The 19,405-nt window shown below is 47.8% G+C and overlaps 1 protein-coding gene across 1 annotated transcript in view; it reads left to right on the plus strand.

Annotated features, from left to right (window-relative positions):
• Positions 1–203: 203 nt before the first annotated feature.
• itga9 (integrin, alpha 9) overlaps positions 204–19,405 on the plus strand; it is a 47,205-nt gene continuing 28,003 nt past the window's right edge. Inside the window, 12 exon segments of the mRNA XM_060073344.1 lie at positions 204–715; positions 1,221–1,348; positions 3,124–3,230; positions 7,544–7,622; positions 7,625–7,669; positions 9,766–9,833; positions 13,146–13,275; positions 13,834–13,919; positions 14,633–14,695; positions 15,089–15,226; positions 16,108–16,213; positions 18,194–18,288. Coding sequence (XP_059929327.1) covers positions 528–715; positions 1,221–1,348; positions 3,124–3,230; positions 7,544–7,622; positions 7,625–7,669; positions 9,766–9,833; positions 13,146–13,275; positions 13,834–13,919; positions 14,633–14,695; positions 15,089–15,226; positions 16,108–16,213; positions 18,194–18,288 — 1,233 coding nt within the window. The 5' untranslated portion in view covers positions 204–527.

Here is a 19,405-nt window from a genome sequence, read left to right on the forward strand (position 1 = left end):
GTTGAAACTGAACGTGTCAACATCACCTTTTGTTCAGGGTCATGTTTGAAAGTTGAGAGTTGTAGTCAACAATTCGAGTTGCATTGGTAGTGTAATGTGGTTTATCAAAAAAACCGCAACAACATTTCTGAACTCACTGACCACCGATAGAGGGCAGCAGAGCTCCCTCGGCCCGGCGGTGAGCTCAGCCCCGAAACCCCAGTTGAAATGTGATGCTCGACGCTTCAAACCAGTCGCCCCTCACACCGTGACCGCATTCATCGCCGGGACATGGATCTTGTGTGCAACAGCTCTCGCAGATTGACGTACTAGAATGGAGAGTTGACGCACCGTTTCTTCCAGGACCGGACCATTCCCTTTTTTTTTTCTCCACCAGAAACTTTGAAAAAACCCATGCAGTTCCATCTTCCTGACTTTGGTAGACTTGAAACAATCGGATGTTAACTTTTGCAACTGTTTAACTTGCGGTGCGCTGACAATTCCTCACTTTTGGTTGTTTTTTGGGGTACGTATCGCTGCTATAAGTAATGTGCAGGAGGATGGCTCCACCGCTGACCCTCACCACGGGAGTACGACATGTTTTCTGCGCGTTTCTTTGGATTTCCCTCGCTTATTCGTACAACATTGATCTAGAACATCCCATAGTGTTCCGTGGACCTGAGTCGAGTTTCTTCGGGTACTCTGTGCTGCAGCATTATCACAACAATACGCGCTGGTGAGTCCCATGCTCCTATTGTTTCATAATGTAACGTTATTGACCTACTTCTACTCACGCTCTCCTTATCACTTGGGTTTCTGTGAATGTTAATTATGAGAGGCATTAACTTTATGAGAAGTGTCCATCTGTCTGTTTCCTTCCTCAAATGATATCCAGCCACTCTGAAACCATATGTTGCACTTGCATGCTCCTGTGGCTACTGTCAAAAACATAAGGCCTATTAGATACACTGAATTAAACAGTTCCCAATATTTTTCATAATTTACACTTAAACCTTGTTCATTTGGCCAACACAATGTTTGATCCACCTTTTATAGGCGTCGGTTTCAACAGCTGTCAGTTATGAACCACGCCTAGGCCACATCTCTTAAGATAATATCTCATGCGTTACAATATTTCGATGAAAAAACACAGGCCTACTGTATACCTCCCCATGAATAGAGCTGTACAGGGGAGTGAATGACAGTCATGCACCGCCTCCTTGGTACATGTGTTTCTGCAGGGTACTGGTCGGGGCGCCGAAGGCCAACTCTTCATACAGTAGCTCCGTGCACACGCCTGGAGCCGTGTACAAGTGTCGTGTTCATAGCAACCCGGAACACCGTTGCACCGAGATGGACCTGGGAAGAGGTCAGTAAAGTATAACACACCGACCGAAGGTAGGCAGGACGCCGCTATTGTGGGACCTCGTCAAACGCCCCCGTTGATATGCTGTAGATTGCCACACGCAGCTTCAGCACCACGCAAGCTCGAACCGTTTGTAAGAACGCGTGGGACTAGTTAACAGAAAGTTGCAGAAGTTCATCCTCTGCTGCCCACGTAGGACACACAAAGTTGAAGAAAAATCAAACTATATTTACTCCGGCACACGAAGAACCGCCTGGGGAGGCTCTGTTGGTTTATTTTTAAGATTCCTTCTTCCTGGCTCTTCATCAACTCCTCACGCATCTGCTTTGTTTTATCACACTACCCCCCCCCCCCCCCACTACCAGACACACACACACACGCATACACACACACACACACACACACACACACACACACACACACACACACACACACACACACACACACACACACACACACACACACACACACACAAAACACGCACGGACGCATACACACACACACACACCTCCTCCCTTGGCCTATATACGCCGTCTAAACTTAAAAAACCAGAAGACCTCTTTTTACAAAAATATTTAGATAGATATTTAGATAAATACGATTAGCTAATATTTTCCAGGCACTGTTTGGGCCAACCGTTTTATGACGCCACCCTCCACTCGACCTACTTCTGTTCTGTTATGGTGAGAGTGGAGGCCACGAGATTAACCCATCACTCAACGTGTCACAGCCGACCACCACAACATCAGACCCAGGCATCTGGGGCAGGGATGGGGATAGGGGCCCCCCTGTATGCCCCACTGGAGACCCAGTAGATGGATGACATCGTCCGGGTGATCTGATCTGAGTCCTGGTGGTCCTTTGTAATCCTATGAAAGATTGTTCAAAATTAGGTGCGGTTAGATCCTACACGGTATTATAGGGACTCCACTCTGTCTTGGTACAGAGAAAGAGACGTCGATTTAGAAACAGTTTTGTTCTTGTGTGTAAAGATTTGACTATGATGGATTGCACTGTTCATGTCACTTGAAGCTGAGCCCATTTGTGGCTTTTTACAAAACGTCCTGCCAATGCTAGTTCTACAGATAAAATAAACGCTCTTAAACGGGACTTTTCGTTTTCCCAGACTCTCAAAATTGCAACTTGTTCCAGCACCTTCAAGATGCACATATAGGCAGCCTAGAGTGGTTGAATTTGATTGCGCAATATTATTGACGTCAAATGGCATTCGCATCATTGGGAATTCTGCTGGGATGAGATTAAGAGGCGAGGCCCAGTAGCTTGACAATAGCTGCCTCGTGACCTGCATCCGACATCCTCTGACCTGGTGAGTCAAGCAAGTCAATGAAAAGTGGCCTCATTGTTTCGTACCTAACGTGTGTTTATGTCTGTGTGTGTGTGTGTGTGTTTCTTACTGTGTGCCTTTGTGTGTGCACACTTGTGTGTATATGTCTATGTGCGTTCACCCACGTGTGTGTGTGTGTGTGTGTGTGCTCCCACATGTGTCTCTGTGTGTCTCCGCCCACGTGTGTCTGTCTATGTGTGTGTGTGTGTGTGTGTGTGTGTGTGTGTGTGTGTGTGTGTGTGTGTGTGTGCCAAGTGTGTCTGTCTGTCTGTGTGTGGGTATGTGTATGTGTGTGTGTGTGTGTGCCCACGTGTTTCCGTGTGTGTGTGTGTGTGTGTGTGTGTGTGTGTGTGTGTGTGTGTGTGTGTGTGTGTGTGTGTGTGTGTGTGTGTGTGTCTATGTGTGTGTGTGCGCGTGCGGGTGTCTGCTGCAGGAAACAAGCAGAGGGAGTCTTGTGGGAAGACGTGCCACGGCGACCGGGACGATGAGTGGATGGGAGTGAGCTTGGCCCGCCAGGACAAGCCCAACGGCCAGATACTGGTGAGTGCTCTTAATAGGAACCATGTGGCCTCCCCTTCATAAATAATGTATTCAAACTAGAGCTGGGCGATTAATCAATTTTTTATCGTAATTCAAATTTATGGCCAATCAATCTTTTTAAAAGAGCCTAAAGTTTGCCTAAAGTCTGTGGCAACGATATTTTCCTTTGGTTAATCATTGTTAATCTTCAAAAAAAATCAAAACTTACAAAATATCTATATTTGACGTTTCTAGATTTTTAGATAATCGGCTATGGTTTGAAAAAATCGGATATTTTATTTTTAGGCCAAATCACCGAGCCCTAATTCAAACACACACAGAACCCAGTCGGATGATGCAGATATCTTTGTTACAAAGGCCTCACTGATCGACCGCATTGTTTGACCACAGCTGTTCACAGGGATCAAACTGCTCCTTTTTCCCTTTTCTTTCTCTTTATTCCGCTGGCTCATCGCAGAGTTCAACGCAATGTTACATCATTAGGCTCTATCAAATGCTGTTTGGGTGGCAGTAGCTCAGGAGGCTGAGCGGGTTGGCTGGTAACCTGGAGGTTGCTGGTTCGATCCCCGGCTCTGAGTGTCGAGGTGTCCTTGAGCAAGGCACCTAATCCTAACTGCTCTAGACGAGCTGGCTGTCGCATTGCATGGCTTCTCCGCCGTGAATATGTGCGTGACTGGGTGCATGTGAGGCAATATTGTAAAGCACTTTGGGTGGCCAATGGTTAGAAAAGCGCTGTATAAACGCAGTCCATTTACATTCTACGACAGGGTAGACGAGTTGCAAACATTTGATGGATTTGTCGCTGTGTCTACGACCGCCGTTAAACATTTACCCCGGGATCGGGAGGTGATGTAATAATTTTGCGGATGAGATGGGGGGGGGGGGGTCGTCAAAGGATAAAAAACAAAAACAAAACAAGGCCGGGCGGGAACGTAGCAGGGGAGCTGCTGGTGCTAGTCCCAGAGGTGCTCGCCCGGGTGTTTGCTCAGAGATCATAGGGCAGCTGGCCCGGTTTGTTTAGGCTGCGTCCCCCACGGCCGCTGGCCCCGTCCAGTACAGCCTGTCATTAAATGTCACCCCCCCCTCCCACAAGCACACGCACACATATACACACACACACACACACACACACACACACACACACACACACAACACACACACACACACACACACCACACACACACACACACACACATAGGGACACACATATACACACACAAACATATACACACAAGCCCACACACACAAACACACATACACACAATCACATGTACACAGACACACATACACACACCCACACAAACACACACACACACACACACACACATACTGCTGCACTTTGGGCTGGCGAAAGACGTGTCATTCTAGAGGGACTTCGCTGTCCCCCAGGACAGTCCAAAGGCCACTGTTCTCTCTCTGAACTGTACTCTAGGGGGTCTGCAGCCTGTCGTTTGCACCCCCCTCTCCCTGTTGTAAACCCCCCTGACAGGTGTGTTTAAAACTTTAAACCCTCTGTGGATTGACTCCTCAGAGTCAATCCACAGAACAGTACCTGGTTCCTTTAAGAACTCCAGGGAATGTGTTTGTTCTGGGTTGTGTTTGGACCGCCGATTTCCCTTTTGTTCTTTTGGTCCTCGCGGAATGTACTGGCACGCTTTTTTCCCCTATGCTTTTTCAACCCCTGAGTCTCCTTGTCTGTCAGAACTGCTGAACATCTTGGAGCTGTTGTCTGCCTAGATCGCACACGGCAATAAGTACATGCATAAACTGTGGTGCTGCCGTCCCTCCCTCCCTCCCTCCCTCCCTCCCTCCCTCCCTCCCTCTCTTTCGCTGCTGTTTGACACATGAAAGGCGGGGGCTTTTCTGCAGCCACGTGTTCGAGGGCCTCTCCCAAAGGCTGCTGTTGGTGTGTACCTCATCCGAATGGTGCTCACGTTTCCACGCAAGAGTGAGCGCGGGTGGAGAGTGAACGAACAGAGAGAGAGAGAGAGACAGAGAGGGTGAGAGTGAGAGCGAGAGCGAGAGAAAGAGAGAGACAGAGTGAGAGTGAAGGGCTGCTTGGCAGATGTGAGCTACATCGTTTCTCTTGTGTGTTTTTTCGTCCGCGCCGAGGCTTCGCTCATGACCAATGGGCTCGCAGGCAGAATGAGAACATGACAACAGCACCACGCCATACATGGTCGCTTCTGTCAGGGAAAGCCAAAACAGCCCCTTCTCTCCGGCAGCACCACTTTTCCTCACTTTCAAACATTTCAAAGGGCCCTTCCCCGCACTCCGTCAGTTTGTAGCCCAGGGAGTTTGGAACAATTGTTGTGTTGTGCTATCACAGATTAGTAATTCTAATTATGGATGGGCCTATATGCGCGTCTAGAGGAAATCTGGGTGCCAGAATATGCAGAACTTCTGTATTTGTTTAGACAGAGCGCCACCAAGCTGAAGGGAAATGAGCTAAATTATGGTTTAGTTAAAGTAAACCAAGCAGTGCCTTGGAAGTCTGAAGCACATGACAAAGTGTTGGATTATCACCGGAATGCAGTTGTTTAATTCATAAATTTGAATATAATCTTCAGTCAAAAGTTCAACGACTGGATTGATCGCGGAACATTGGTGTCAAACAAGACAACACAACAGAATCGTAGAAGTCTATCGAATTGATAGACCTGGCCATAGACAAACATGAAGCTAGTACGCGCTACTTATATGAGAATAGAAAGTGCAGGGCATCATTTTGAAAAATAAGTGCTGCATTGGATATCTCACCCTTGAGTTATTGTGCGCCAAAAATATAAGAATACAGAACCCTTAGGGGAAGGGGAGTGCCCTGATCGGATCTATTCCCACCTACTCTATTTCCTTTTCTCTTTCTACTCTGGTTCACTGTATGTAACAAATGGCCGCTGAACTCGTGCTGAACCTCTCCTCCACGGTTGCCTCCACATGGCTCGGATGAGCTGCCGAGGAGGGGAACGATCTCGAGTTTGGGGAAACATTGACCAAAGGACATGCTAGGAGGTTTCCCCTTCCCACTGCCTCTAAGAGGGTGGGCAGGGAGCCGGGCCACGCTGAATGGTAATTGGGACGGTGACACCACAGAGCGTGGATGTCGTGGTCACAGTCAGACGCTCTTTAATTCCCCCCTCACTGAGTGGCGCTTATCTGTCCGCCACACGGAGACACCCTGGCTCCAGCTCTCTCTCTCTCTCTCTCTCTCTCTCTCTCTCTCTCTCTCTCTCTCTCTCTCTTTCTCTTTCTCTCTCTCTCTCTCTCTCTCTCTCTCTCTCTCTCTCTCTCTCTCTCTCTCTCTCTCTCTCTCTTCTCTTTTCTCTTTCTCTCTCTCTCTCTCTTTCTCTTTCTCTCTCTCTCTCTCTCTCTCTCTCTCTCTCTCTCTCTCTCTTTCCCTCTCTCTCTAATATAGAGAGAGACTCCTGTGAGTGTCTTAAAATATTCAATATTTATTCACAAATAAACATTCTTCGTTTCCTTGGCCTCTTTGCACTAAGCAGAGCGTCTTTGATAACCAAACGAAAGGCGCTCTTCTTATCTAATTGGGTCTCATTATTATTATCAAGACACAGTCACCCTGGCGACACTGTCATTATGAATGAGTCCCGTAAACCATGATTAGTTCAATCGATCTGTGACATCACAGGGCGACAGCTCAGGAGCTAGAGCGGGTTGGATGGTAACTGAAAGGTTGCTGGTTCGATCCCCGGCTCCACCGAGCTGAGTGTTGAGTTGTCCCTTAGCGAGACGCCTCACCCTGACTGCTCCCGACGAGCCGGCTGTCGCCCTGAGGGTCGACTGCGCCGTCGGTGTGTCAATGTGTGAGTGAATGGTTGTGATAATTCGAATATCAAAAAATTATTTAAAATTTGAACGCATATTAGGCAGCCCTTAATATTGGAACCTGTTTTGGGCAGGCCAAGAGGGAGAGACGTCGGAGAACCCGACGCAGTCTATTCATGATATTGTAATGACCACGGAAGAGGCAGTGAATGAAGCATTGATTGATTAACAGTGATAAACACTGTTGATAAACAGTGATTTATTAGAAACCTAATAAACCGTTGGAACACGCAAGACCGGTAACCATAGCAACGCCGGTAAACAAACCTCACGAAGCCAATCCGGGTCTTACTGAAGGCATTTCATGGTCAAAATATGATTAATAAATGTTCGAACATATTCAAATATTAATATTAATAAACAAACAAACTTCTAATATGATTTTGGGCAAAAGTCAAAGCCCTGCTGGGGTGGGGTTGTGTACGCAGTGTGATTCTGAGGACTTTCCCCCCTTCTGTGGTGTGCAGGCCTGCGCCCACCGGTGGAAGAACGTGTTCTACGAAAAGGAGCAGCACATCCTGCCCCACGGATACTGCTCCATCATCCCCCCAACCTGCAGGGCCACAACAGGGCGCTCATCCCCTGCTATGAAGGTAAGGCGGGGACACGCGCACACACAGACGCACGCACACACACACACACACACACACACACACACACACACACACACACACACACACACCCACACACACACACACACACACACACACACACACACACACACACACACACATACTCTCTCTCTCTCCTCTCTCTCTCTCTCTCTCTCACACACACACACACACACACACACACACTCACTCACTCACTCACTCACTCACTCACTCACTCACTCACTCACTCACTCACTCACTCACTCACTCACTCACTCACTCACTCACTCACTCACTCACTCACTCACTCACTCACTCACTCACTCACTCACTCACTCACTCACACTCACACTCACACTCACACTCACACACACATATAGTCAGACAGACAGACTGGCTTTTAGAAGATGCATTGGTGAAGCTAAAGTAACATTATGACGAAGGCAGGATAAGGAGGTGACTAGGGTGTTCGACTCCCAGCGAAAACGTACCGGGTTCAATCCCCCAATGTCAGCAGCCTACCTGTAGGCCTAACACCAGCCAGCGCCATAATATCTTTCATCCAAAATAATTCACCGGGGTTAGGGTTAGGGGGTGAGGGGGTGAGGGTGGAGGTGTTAAGCCCGGGCAGTGTGCCCTCGTCCCAGGGAAGAATTCTGCGACGAGTGCACATGATCTCTGTGGCCTTCGCTATGTTATGTGAGGTATGGCAGCCCCACCCTGCTCTCTGTTGTCTGACGGGTGTTTCAACGATGTAAACGAGAGGCAGCGCAGCCTTGAAGTGTATGCACGCACACACACACACACACACACACACACACACACACACACACACACACACACACACAGCACATTCTCTGCCCTCCCTCGTCCTCTTTCAGTTTCATCTTCAGCTTCCTGTCCCTCAACTGTCTTTCGCTCTCTCTCTCTCTCTCTCTCTCTCTCTCTCTCTCTCTCTCTCTCTCTCTCTCTCTCTCTCTCTCTCTCTCTCTCCACTATCTCTCTCTCTCTCTCTCTCTCTCTCTCCACTATCTCTCTCTCTCCCCCCCCCTCTATATCTCTCTACCTCTGTGTCTCGTCCCCTTACCCTCTTCTCAATGAACACCTCCACTCTGTCCAGCCAGACTCGGGCCTGGTAATCGGAGGGACATGTGGTCCGCGTGTCCGCATGTGAAGTGTGAACCGTGGACATGTCTTCTACCGCAGAGGGACGGGTTTAGAGTCCCCTCTGTGAAACCCCTTTGGATTTCCAAACGACCGCATGAAACCGGTCTGAAGGTGGGACTGCAGACTAGAGCCACTGCTGAGGAAATCTCCCTGTTTGACCCCCCGTCATCCCCCACCCCCACGGACTTCACCACAACTGCCATCACGTTTCACTTCTCTAAACAATGGAGTCCGTGAAGCTCTTTCTCGTAACGATGATTTGTGGCCGAGAGAGGTTTTCTTCTGAGGCTGTTTAATATAGATTTGAACTCCCAGGTCAGCTTCTCAGTTTAATATAGATTTGAACTCCCAGGTCAGCTTCTCACTTCCTTCGGAGCCCCCGCCCTCTCTCTCACCCTCTGTAGCCCTCTATAGCTATACTGTATCTCTCTCCCCATCTCTCTTCCTCTCTCTGCCTATCTTTCTCTCTCTAGCTTCCTGTGTCTTCACATCTCTCTCAATTCCTCTCCTCTTCTTTTTCTCTCCATCTCTCTCTCTCTCTCACTCTCTCCACCTTTATCTCTCTCTCACTCTCTCCATCGCTCTCTCTCTCTCTATCTCTCTCTCTCTTGGACACTACAGGCCTTGCGTGGGGCCTCAAGTACAGTTCATTTGCGGAACAGGTCCAAGCTCAATATTTTCAGTAACGTGAGAGAGGCAGACACCCCCATGACAAACTTTCATATTGCATATGCCGTTGCACCCCCTTTTTTCTTCCTCATCCCCCCCCCCCCCCCTTTTCTTATTGCTGGCTGATTCCTAGTCCCTGGTCTCCTATTGGCCCGTTCTCTTTTGACTAGCTCCATATGGAATGCAGGAAAAACTCCAGTGAACGCTGGCTGGGGTGAAATAACTTGTGGTTTTTCGTTCTTGTTACTTTTCTCTTTCAGACCATAAGCAGAAGTACGGAGAGGAGCACGGATCGTGCCAAGCGGGGATAGCGGGGGTGTTCACAGAGGTCAGTGTCGACACACGCACAACACACTAATGAACCCCACGCCATACCCCTGTTTTCTTCCCGGCCACCTTCAGGTGGCCCTATGTGTTGGGGCCCGTCTGCTCTGTGTCCAGTCCGGGAAGGCCGGTGAAAGGCCTCTTCAATAACAACCTTTACCCAGCGATCGTTTCGCACATCTGTTTATCCAACCTCGCTCGGTGGTTGTATCGGTTCTTGTGTGTGCGCGTGTGGGTGTCAACACAGGCAGACTTTATATTTCACGCACGGAAAAATTCAATCCGTCAACTCTCAGACGAGGCTTTAGATAGAGCTCGCCTTTCTAAAAGAATCCCTCCTTTTTAAGTGTGTTTGGATTTATTTCGTCATTAGTGTCGTTTCTCAGGGATCAAAGCCTGCATAATTCAGGAGCTGATGTTTTCCTTGTTGCTCACGTCTGGAGTAGACGAGCAAAAAGCAGTATTTGTTTTTCCTTCTTCTCGCGTATTGTCTGTCTAGACAGGCGCTTACACAAGCCAAGCGCGCCAGATATGTGGGGAAGCGATGGACTGTAATGGAGCGAGGCTGCGCTGCCATGTTTTATTATCTCTTCTGGACAACAACGGAGGTCCACGGTAGCGTCCGTGAGGCGTGCGCCAGACAGACGGCGATGTCAGCGGATGCTTCGGGGTGTCGGCCGATAAGCGAGACACACGAGTTATGCCGCGTTTGTTCTCTCCGAGCGGGGACAAAAAAAACTAAAAACACTCTGGCCGACCCCACCATCCCCTGGGCACACAAATTACTCTCCTCCAACCGTAATGTCTGGGATTGACTTTGAATCACGGGGATTTTTGACATCACGCACTGTGTCTGAAGGGAAGAATAACAGAGTTTACCATACGTCTCTTTTGTTAAACATGTGAGCCTCTGGGGGGGGGGGGGGGGGGGGGGAATAAGTCAAACGTTGTGTGCCGTCCAACCCCCGTGGACGAGCTGGGAGGTGGGAATGAAAGCAGCGGAGACCTCTCGCTCCTCTGGGTCTTTGTTTACAGGCACTGCAGAGCCGGCCCTGGCCCGCCTCCAGCAGAGATAATAATGAAGGAAAATAAAGTTTCCTTTCCCACTACTGTGCCCTACTTGCAGAGAGCAGACTCGTATCCTCCGTCTTTCCTCTCCCCGTAAGGCCCCTCTGGTTACGACAGTTGTGTGTGTCGGTGTAAGATCTCGGAAAGGTTGGCGCTGATATCGGCATTAGCATTGATAGCATTGATGTTAGAAGAGGCGATGGATGTGGCCTTGACATTAGGAGGGGTCTGGCTAAATCACCAGAGGCAGCTGGGGCAAAAGTCAGGCGGAGTCAACACGCCGTTTAGTTCAGCGGAGGTCAAACGGACACACGGGAAAACCTGCTAGATTGTGAAGGTGATGTCACCCGTCAGTTTAATGTAGGCTTTGTATTCAACACGGTAGTGATACAGTACGTCCTTTATTTTTGCCCTGGGCAAACATGTGCTGGAAGTCTTCTAAAATCGTAGGTTGCAGTTATGCTCAATTGAGGACACATGTTCAAGATTAATGTAAGCATGTCTCGGATCATTGGTTCTTTGACTTCCTTGGCCGTAGAGGGCACACACACATTCCTTATGGCTAGGTTTCCTTGCTCGATCGCGATCTGAATATTAAGATTGATATTTGGATATTTTTGTGCGAAGGTTAGTCAATTGAACTGCAATTTTCTTACAACGCTTACATGGAGAGTTTGAAAATCGGTATTATTTTAAACAAAATATTTACTTTGCCACTGAGCGTATTACTCTGCTCTGTAATTTGCTGTATTTGCTTTCTAAATTACCGTCCGCAGTTTGTTACACTTAGTATTCTTACAATAATGCTTGGATAAACATTTTGAATCCACCACCTGGAATCGGGTTTCAAAATAAATCATGTAAATTGTAACTTAAATTGTGAATGACTTCAGCCTGTGAGACGTCACTAAAACCTCCTCATATTTGTTTTGAATGTATTTCACAAGAGACTTTTTAGAGGATTCTTGAGAGAGTTTGCGTTGTACAATTCAACTCGGATATGAAATAACCCTACCCCGAAACAACATGCCACCACTGTTTTTCGCTTTTTAAATTACAGAATTTTCTCCCCCCGCAGAATGTCAGGTATTCTGAAGGAACCATAGCCAGACAGAAAGCTGCTGGAGTCTGTCTTTCACTCACTCACTGCAGATGTTATATATCACAGCACAGCGCACGGACAACATTGTGCTTGTTGGTAGCTATTTCTTAAGGTATCGAGTACAATGTTGAGTATCGCGCTCTTAAGAAAATATGGTAAAGTTGGTTTGAGGTTCGCGTAGAAATGTTTAAAATAGGAGCTCAGGTGAGAGGAAATAGAACCAAACAAGATGTCATTTATTTTATTTCTCTCTCTCTCTCTCTCTCTCTCTCTCTCTCTCTCTCTCTCTCTCTCTCTCTCTCTCTCTCAATCTCTCCCTCACTCCGTCACTCTCTCAATCTCTCTCCCTCTCCCTCTCCCTCTCTCGCTCTTGCTCTCTCTCACTCTCTCTCTCAGTCAGTGGAAGGCCTCTTCACACCACTCTGTATTTCCTTTCTGGTTATGGGTCTTTAATTGCTGAGAACAATGAGCATAAGGCCGTGACCGAGACCAGTTCACAGCTATGATTTTCGACTGAGGCCCTGGATTCCTGAAAGAGGGAACATCAAAGTGGTCTGCTACAGCTGCTCTTTATCCTGGCGATGTGGTTGGGAGTCAGATAGTGCGACCCAGTCTGCGGTCGATGGTTAACCAGAACTTCACCCTCTGGTGTGTCAGCGCGCGTGTGTGTGTGTTTGGGAGTGTGTAGGTATTTTCTGTGTTTGTGCGGGTGCCAGTCTGTGTTCTTAGTGTTTTTACAGTACGGCTAGGAAAATGATCTGCGTCAAAGACAATCGGTCTCAAACAAGTCTTTCTGTGTGTGTGTGTGTGTGTGTGTGTGTGTGTGTGTGTGTGTGTGTGTGTGTGTGTGTGTGTGTGTATGTGTGTGTGTGTGTGTGTGTGCGTGCGCGCGTGTGCATGTCTGTGTGTTTGTGTCTTTGTCTGTGTATGTGCCTGCGTGTTTGTGTGTTTCTTTCTTTGTTTTTTGTATGTGTGCGTGTTTGTGTCTGTGGGGGTTCTCGTGTGTGTGTGTGTGTGTGTGTGTGTGTGTGTGTGTGTGTGTGTGTGTGTGTGTGTGTGTGTGTGTGTGTGTGTGTGTGTGTGTGTGTGTGTGTGTGTGTGTGTGTGTGTGTGTGTGCGGTTCTGTGTGGTTCTGTGTGTGCTCAGGAGCTGGTGGTAATGGGGGCTCCGGGGTCCTACTACTGGACTGGAACCATCAAGGTGTACAACATGTCTTCCAACACCTCCTACAACCTCAACAAGGAGGAGGTGCAATCCGATCACTTCAGCTACCTCGGTGAGGCAGCCCGGGCCTGTCATGGGAATCACACACGCTCGCACGCAGACACACATACACACACATAGTACTCACACATCCACACACATCCATATCCACACACGCTCGCACGCATGCACACATACACAAACATACATACACATACACACACATACATATCCACACATGCTCGCACACATACACACATACACAAACATATACACACATGCTCGCTCGCACACACTCACAAATACACACATATACACACGCACACGCAAGCGCACACACAGACACCCCCGCCCATACACGACCGCCTGCACGTACACGCACATACCCTGTCACACACACACACACACACACATCATACCCACCTGCACATGCACAACACACACTCTAACACACAGACAAACACATACACAAACACACTCACAAATGCTCGCACACACAAACACGCATTAACAGTTAAACACACACCCACACACATATACTAACACACAAACACACACGCACGCACACACACACACACACACAGTGTGTCCCGTGGACTCACAGTAAGGGCGTGTCTCTGGTTGGGTGCAGGCTACGCGGTGACCGCAGGACACTTCTCAGCCCCCAACGTCATGGATGTGGCCGCTGGGGCCCCCCAGCACAGCGGCAGTGGAAAGGTAGGACCCCTGGCTCTCTTACATTATGTCCTTAATATTATGGTATGGATTACTGTAGTATTTAGTATTTAGTAGTGCTGTCAAGCGATTAAAATATTTAATCGCGATTAATCACATTAATGTCATAGTTAACTCACGATTAATCGCGAGCAATCGCGATTGATCGCAAATGTTTTTTCTATGCTAAATATCCCCTGATTTCTTTGTCCCATTAATTTTTCTCTTATCAACATGGAGAAGTGCATCGGCTTGCGTTGTCAAATGTTTTTTGATTGATAACAACATTGGCATATACTGATCAAAACAGGACGATACAAAAAAAAAAGCCTATAGTGCAATTAAATGATGAACATACAAACATACTGCCTTGAACATAGCAGTCAGGCTACTGCTTCTTTGTTTTGAGCCAAAGAAAAAAAAAAAAAAGAATTGCGTTAATTGCGCGCTAAAAAAATTAAAGCTGTTAAAATTGGTTTGCGTTAACGCCGTTAATAACGTGTTTAACTGACAGCACTAGTATTTAGTATTTTATCTGTATTATTGCTTTTAAATCTATGGATGTGTGTGTTTGTGTGTGTGTGTGCGTGTGTGTGTGTGCGTGCGTGCATGCGTGTGTGTGTGTGTGTGTGTGTGTGTGTGTGTGTGTGTGTGTGTGTGTGTGTCCTTGTGAACCTGTGCTTCTGATGGACATTGATTGACATGCTTCTCCTCAGGCGTACATTTTTAAAATCGAGGGAGGATCTCTGGTCAAGACTTTTGAAGCCTCCGGGAGTATTGTAAGTGTCTGTCGCTCTATTGAGGTTAGAATGTACGTGATATACTCGTGTTTCGTTAGACGCGGCCATTATGTAGCTAGCCAGCCTATCTGTTTAGCCCTGTAGAACCCAGTATTTACCTCTGTTTCAAGTGTTTTCAGCGACTTCGGAGAAACCCCTCAAATCCGAGCCAGAAAGCAACTCACGCATTACAACACTGCGCTAATATCCATCTTGTATTCAAACCCATTGAGGAAGTACAGCAGGCAGATTAAGGACTTGGGAACTGAGTTTGACTGTGTGTGTGTGTTTGAGTGTTGAAAGGGGTTGTGTGGGGGGGTTTTGGTGGTATTTGGACCTTGTGTTTGGCACTGTATTCTGACCCCATTGCTTTGTGGCTTGGCTCGGTTCCAGATGGGCTCTTACTTTGGCTCCTCGTTGTGTGGGGTTGATCTGAACCGGGACGGCCTATCAGACCTGCTGGTGGGCGCCCCCATGCACAGCCACGTGCGGGACGAGGGCCAGGTCACTGTTTACCTCAGCAGGGGCAACGTGAGTGGCTCAGAGGGGACACACCGCAGCGCTGCTCACTACTGCTCTGCCTAAAGTGGTGTGTGTGTGTGTGTGTGTGTGTGTGTGTGTGTGTGTGTGTGTGTGTGTGTGTGTGTGGGTGTGTGTGTGTGTGTGTTTTCTGTGTGTGTTTGTGTTCACTCTGTGTTTGTGTTGTGTGTGTGTGTGTCTGTGTGTGTTCACGTTGTGTGTGTGTTTGTTTTTGCTGTGTTTTTTTGTATGTGTGATTACAATCTGTGTGATTGCGCTGTGTATGCGTGTTCACTGTGTGTATGTGTGTTCGCTGTGTGTGTTTCTGTGTGTGAGTGTGTTCACTGTGTGTATGTTTTATCCCAATGTGTGTGTTTGTGCTTGCGCTGTGTATTTGTGTTCATTGTGTGTGTGTGTGTGTGTGTGTGTGTGTGTGTGTGTTCGCTATTTGCTGTGTATGCATATTTGTGTGTGTGTGTGTGTGTTCGCTATTCGCTGTGTGTGTGTATTTGTGTGTGTGTGAGACCTGCAGCCATCCATCAATCAGTTTTGTTTAACCTGAGTGGAAGCGGTTTTTCGTACGACTAGATAATTGTGTTTGCTCGATCTGTCAGTCGTTAGTGCTTGATGTAACTCAGACCACTGTTGTTTCGACTTTCATACAACAACAATGTGAACCCATCATTGGATCCAGCAGTAGAATTGTTCAGCATCCAACGATTAAGAGTCGTTTTCTGCTACGGCTTGTTCAGTAAATGGAAGTTGTGTTCACAGCTTTGTTTTTAGTCATGGGGTGAAACCCTGGAAATATCAACCACGGTTTCAACACGGCAGTAGTCAACCATTGAACAACTCAGACGAATGCAAACCATGTCGTCTCGTTCTGTTTCCAGGGAGCGATGGAGGAGGCCGCAGTCTTGAAGGGAGACAACGCCTACAACGCGCATTTCGGAGAAAGCATTGCGGCGATCGGGGACATCGACGACGACGGCTATCAAGGTCAGTGATCGATACGCCAGCTGTTTGTATATGTGATACCAGAGGGAAGAGGGACGTGCTAAGATATCCATGGGCCGTTAAAGAGGAACTATTATGCTTTTTCGACTTTCATGACCTATAAACGTTGTTATAATGATTGATAGTCATGTTTAACCATACTAAAGTGTCAAATAATGACGTACATGCATTTCGACGTATTCCCTGCTGACAGTCTGGGGTGGCTGTGCAGAGCGCTAAACACTCGGGACAACGTTTGCGATTCACTTGTTTGCATTTCCGGGAAATCATCTACGTAGACGCACTCCTGCCGCGCCCCCATATGACGCTTCAAGGAAGGTAACCAATCACAACGGAGTTGGGTTGGCAGGAGGGGGGCGAGGGGGCGGAGAAGGACGAAACCGAGCGTTGACAGAGAATGCTGAAAGCGCCCAGATGAGAGGAAGAGTTTCCCGAAAATCTACATCGTTTTTTGTGTATGGTTAAACATGACTATCAATCATTATAACAACGTTTATGGGTCATAAAAGTCGAAGAAGCATAATAGGTCCCCTTTAAGCTTTTGTTAACACTTGGGTTTGTCATCAACACACGCCATAACTTTAAGCTCTGTATTTTAGGTTATATGTCTTGGGATTCCCCTTCTGAGGGGCAATGACTCAGTACTATCCCATCAAGGTGGAAATAATTGCTTTACTGTAGTCAGAGTCTATTAGCTCCTGCTATTAGGATAATATAGTCATGCAGTTTATACTTCTTCCACAGTTATGAACGAATCAACCCTCAATTGAAACCCTGTTTGGTCGTCTCGTCAGACTCTGCAGGGTGAACTGAATTCCCCTCGTTCTGAGAAACACACTACTGCTCTCATCTCCCCGGGGGGATCGCGTCATCAGAAGTCACCGCCTCGTGTTCGCTAAACTGCGCCATTACATGTGATTAATTAAAGCCATTAGTGTTTTCTTCGCTTTTTTTTCTCTCACACTCTAACCGGCTCCGATGGGGCCGGTTGTTTCGTTTATGGCTGGGAAACGGCCCCCTGGTTGGAGGTCCGGGTGGGAGTCGGCCCCGGGGCCTGCCGCCTGGAACAGCCTGTACCACAGACACAAGTCACCCGGGACGTAGTAACTCATCAGGGCCTTTCACTGGGGGGGATGTGGGCTCGGTAATGGCTTAAGTGCCGGCTCTCAGCGGCCAACGCAGCACCCGGCGTTCATTGTGAGAAGCTTGTCAGAAGCTGCATGAATGAATCCTTGGATGATTTAGTAATAGTAATAAGTTTATGAATTCGGAATGTTCATCTATGAATTATTTGCATGAGTTAACTGGTTTAAATGCACTAGCCTCAGTTAATTCGTTTTTAATGATCTTAGATTCATAATGGGACATTCCTTGGAATGGAAAAGTCCATAAATGTCGATCTGAGCTATTGGGCCAGGTCTTTACACTGTTGGTTCAACACTCGCTGGGCAACTCATTCTGTTTTACGGCCACTGATAACCTTTTAGTGTCTATTAAAAGGCTTTCAATGCAAAATCCTTTCCTAGCCCATAGGTGGTCCACCTGGGCAAACAATGACTCAATGGAAGATTCACCTTCACGTTAACCTTTCTTTCTTCCTTTCTTTCCTTCGTTCTTTCGTTCCTTCTATCTCTCTGTCTTTCTTTCTTTCTCTCTTTCTTTTGATCTATCTTTCTCCCTTTCTTTCTTTCTTTCTTTCTTTCTTTCTTTCTTTCTTTCTTTCTTTCTTTCTTTCTTTCTTTCTTTCTTTCTTTCCTTCTTTCTTTCCTTCGTTCTTTCGTTCCTTCTATCTCTCTGTCTTTCTTTCTTTCTCTCTCTCTTTCTTTTGATCTATCTTTCTCCCTTTCTTCCTTTCGTTCTTTCTTTCTTTCACAGTAAGTGTTGAATCCATATTCATTTTCAAACGTCCTACTGAAGCAGCCGATGTAATCTCAGTGCTCCGCTGGTCTGTTGCCCCTGTAGATGTGGCCGTTGGCGCACCGAAGGAAGAGGAGTTTGCGGGAGCTGTGTACATCTACCACGGGGACAGCGAGGGGATTATCACCAAGTACTCCATGGTAAGGACACGCACACACACACCAATACAAAGACACACATGCACACGAGTACACACATGCACGCACACACAAACACACAAACACACACACACACACACACACATACACACACACAAAAGTGGCCACACACACAGACACACACACGCACGCACCCGCACAAGCATGCAGCCACAAACACACCCCGACACACACACGCCGTCGCCGACACACACACACACAAAAGTGGCCACACACACACGCACACACAGACCCACACACACTGCAGACACACACACACATACTCACGCACTAACACTCACACACAAACCCACACACATGCCGATACACAAACACACGACCACACACACACACACACACACTCACACACACACACAAACACACACACACACACACACACACACACACACACACACACACACACACACACACACACACACACACACACACACACACACACACACACACACACACACACACACACACACGTACACACAAACACTCTCACTTGCAGAGTCCAACCTAAGACGTAGCTGTGTTGTTTTTTGAGCGATACAAACAATAGCCTAATGAGACCATGGACTAGAAAGGCATCCACAAAACGATCCAGTATTTTATGATTGTTGGGGAACAAACATCTTAAACCGTCGCTGCTGATGGTCTTCCTTTCTGCGCGCGCTGCGAACGGCGTTGTGTAAAACGCATTCCGTCATCTCCTTTTAACGAGCGGGGCTCTGCCAGCCTCGCAGCACAGCGGTGCACGAAGCAGCCAAGACCGGAGACATGTGCGTGTGTGTGCTGACTCTGCAACCGTTGCAGTATCTGGGTAATATGCGGTAACCTACCCAGGTGGTTCTCCACCACAGCCCTGGGAATCAGTTTTCAGCCTTGGTTTGTCTTTCTCACCGACGTCGGGTTCAGTCCGACGTCGGGTTCAGAGCCGTTACCAAACCGGTAGCTTGTTTTCATTAGCGACTACAAAGCGTCTCTCGTTCGCCCGCTCCCTCGTCGCGACGGAGCGGGCTGACGGTTAGAACACGACCGCCCGGCTCCGCCTGGCTTTGAGAGGCGTCTCTCTCTCTCTCTCTCTCTCTCTCTCTCTCTCCCCCCTTGCTCTGAG

Source organism: Gadus macrocephalus, chromosome 15 (genome assembly GCF_031168955.1).
Source record: "Gadus macrocephalus chromosome 15, ASM3116895v1".
Classification (NCBI taxonomy): domain Eukaryota; kingdom Metazoa; phylum Chordata; class Actinopteri; order Gadiformes; family Gadidae; genus Gadus; species Gadus macrocephalus.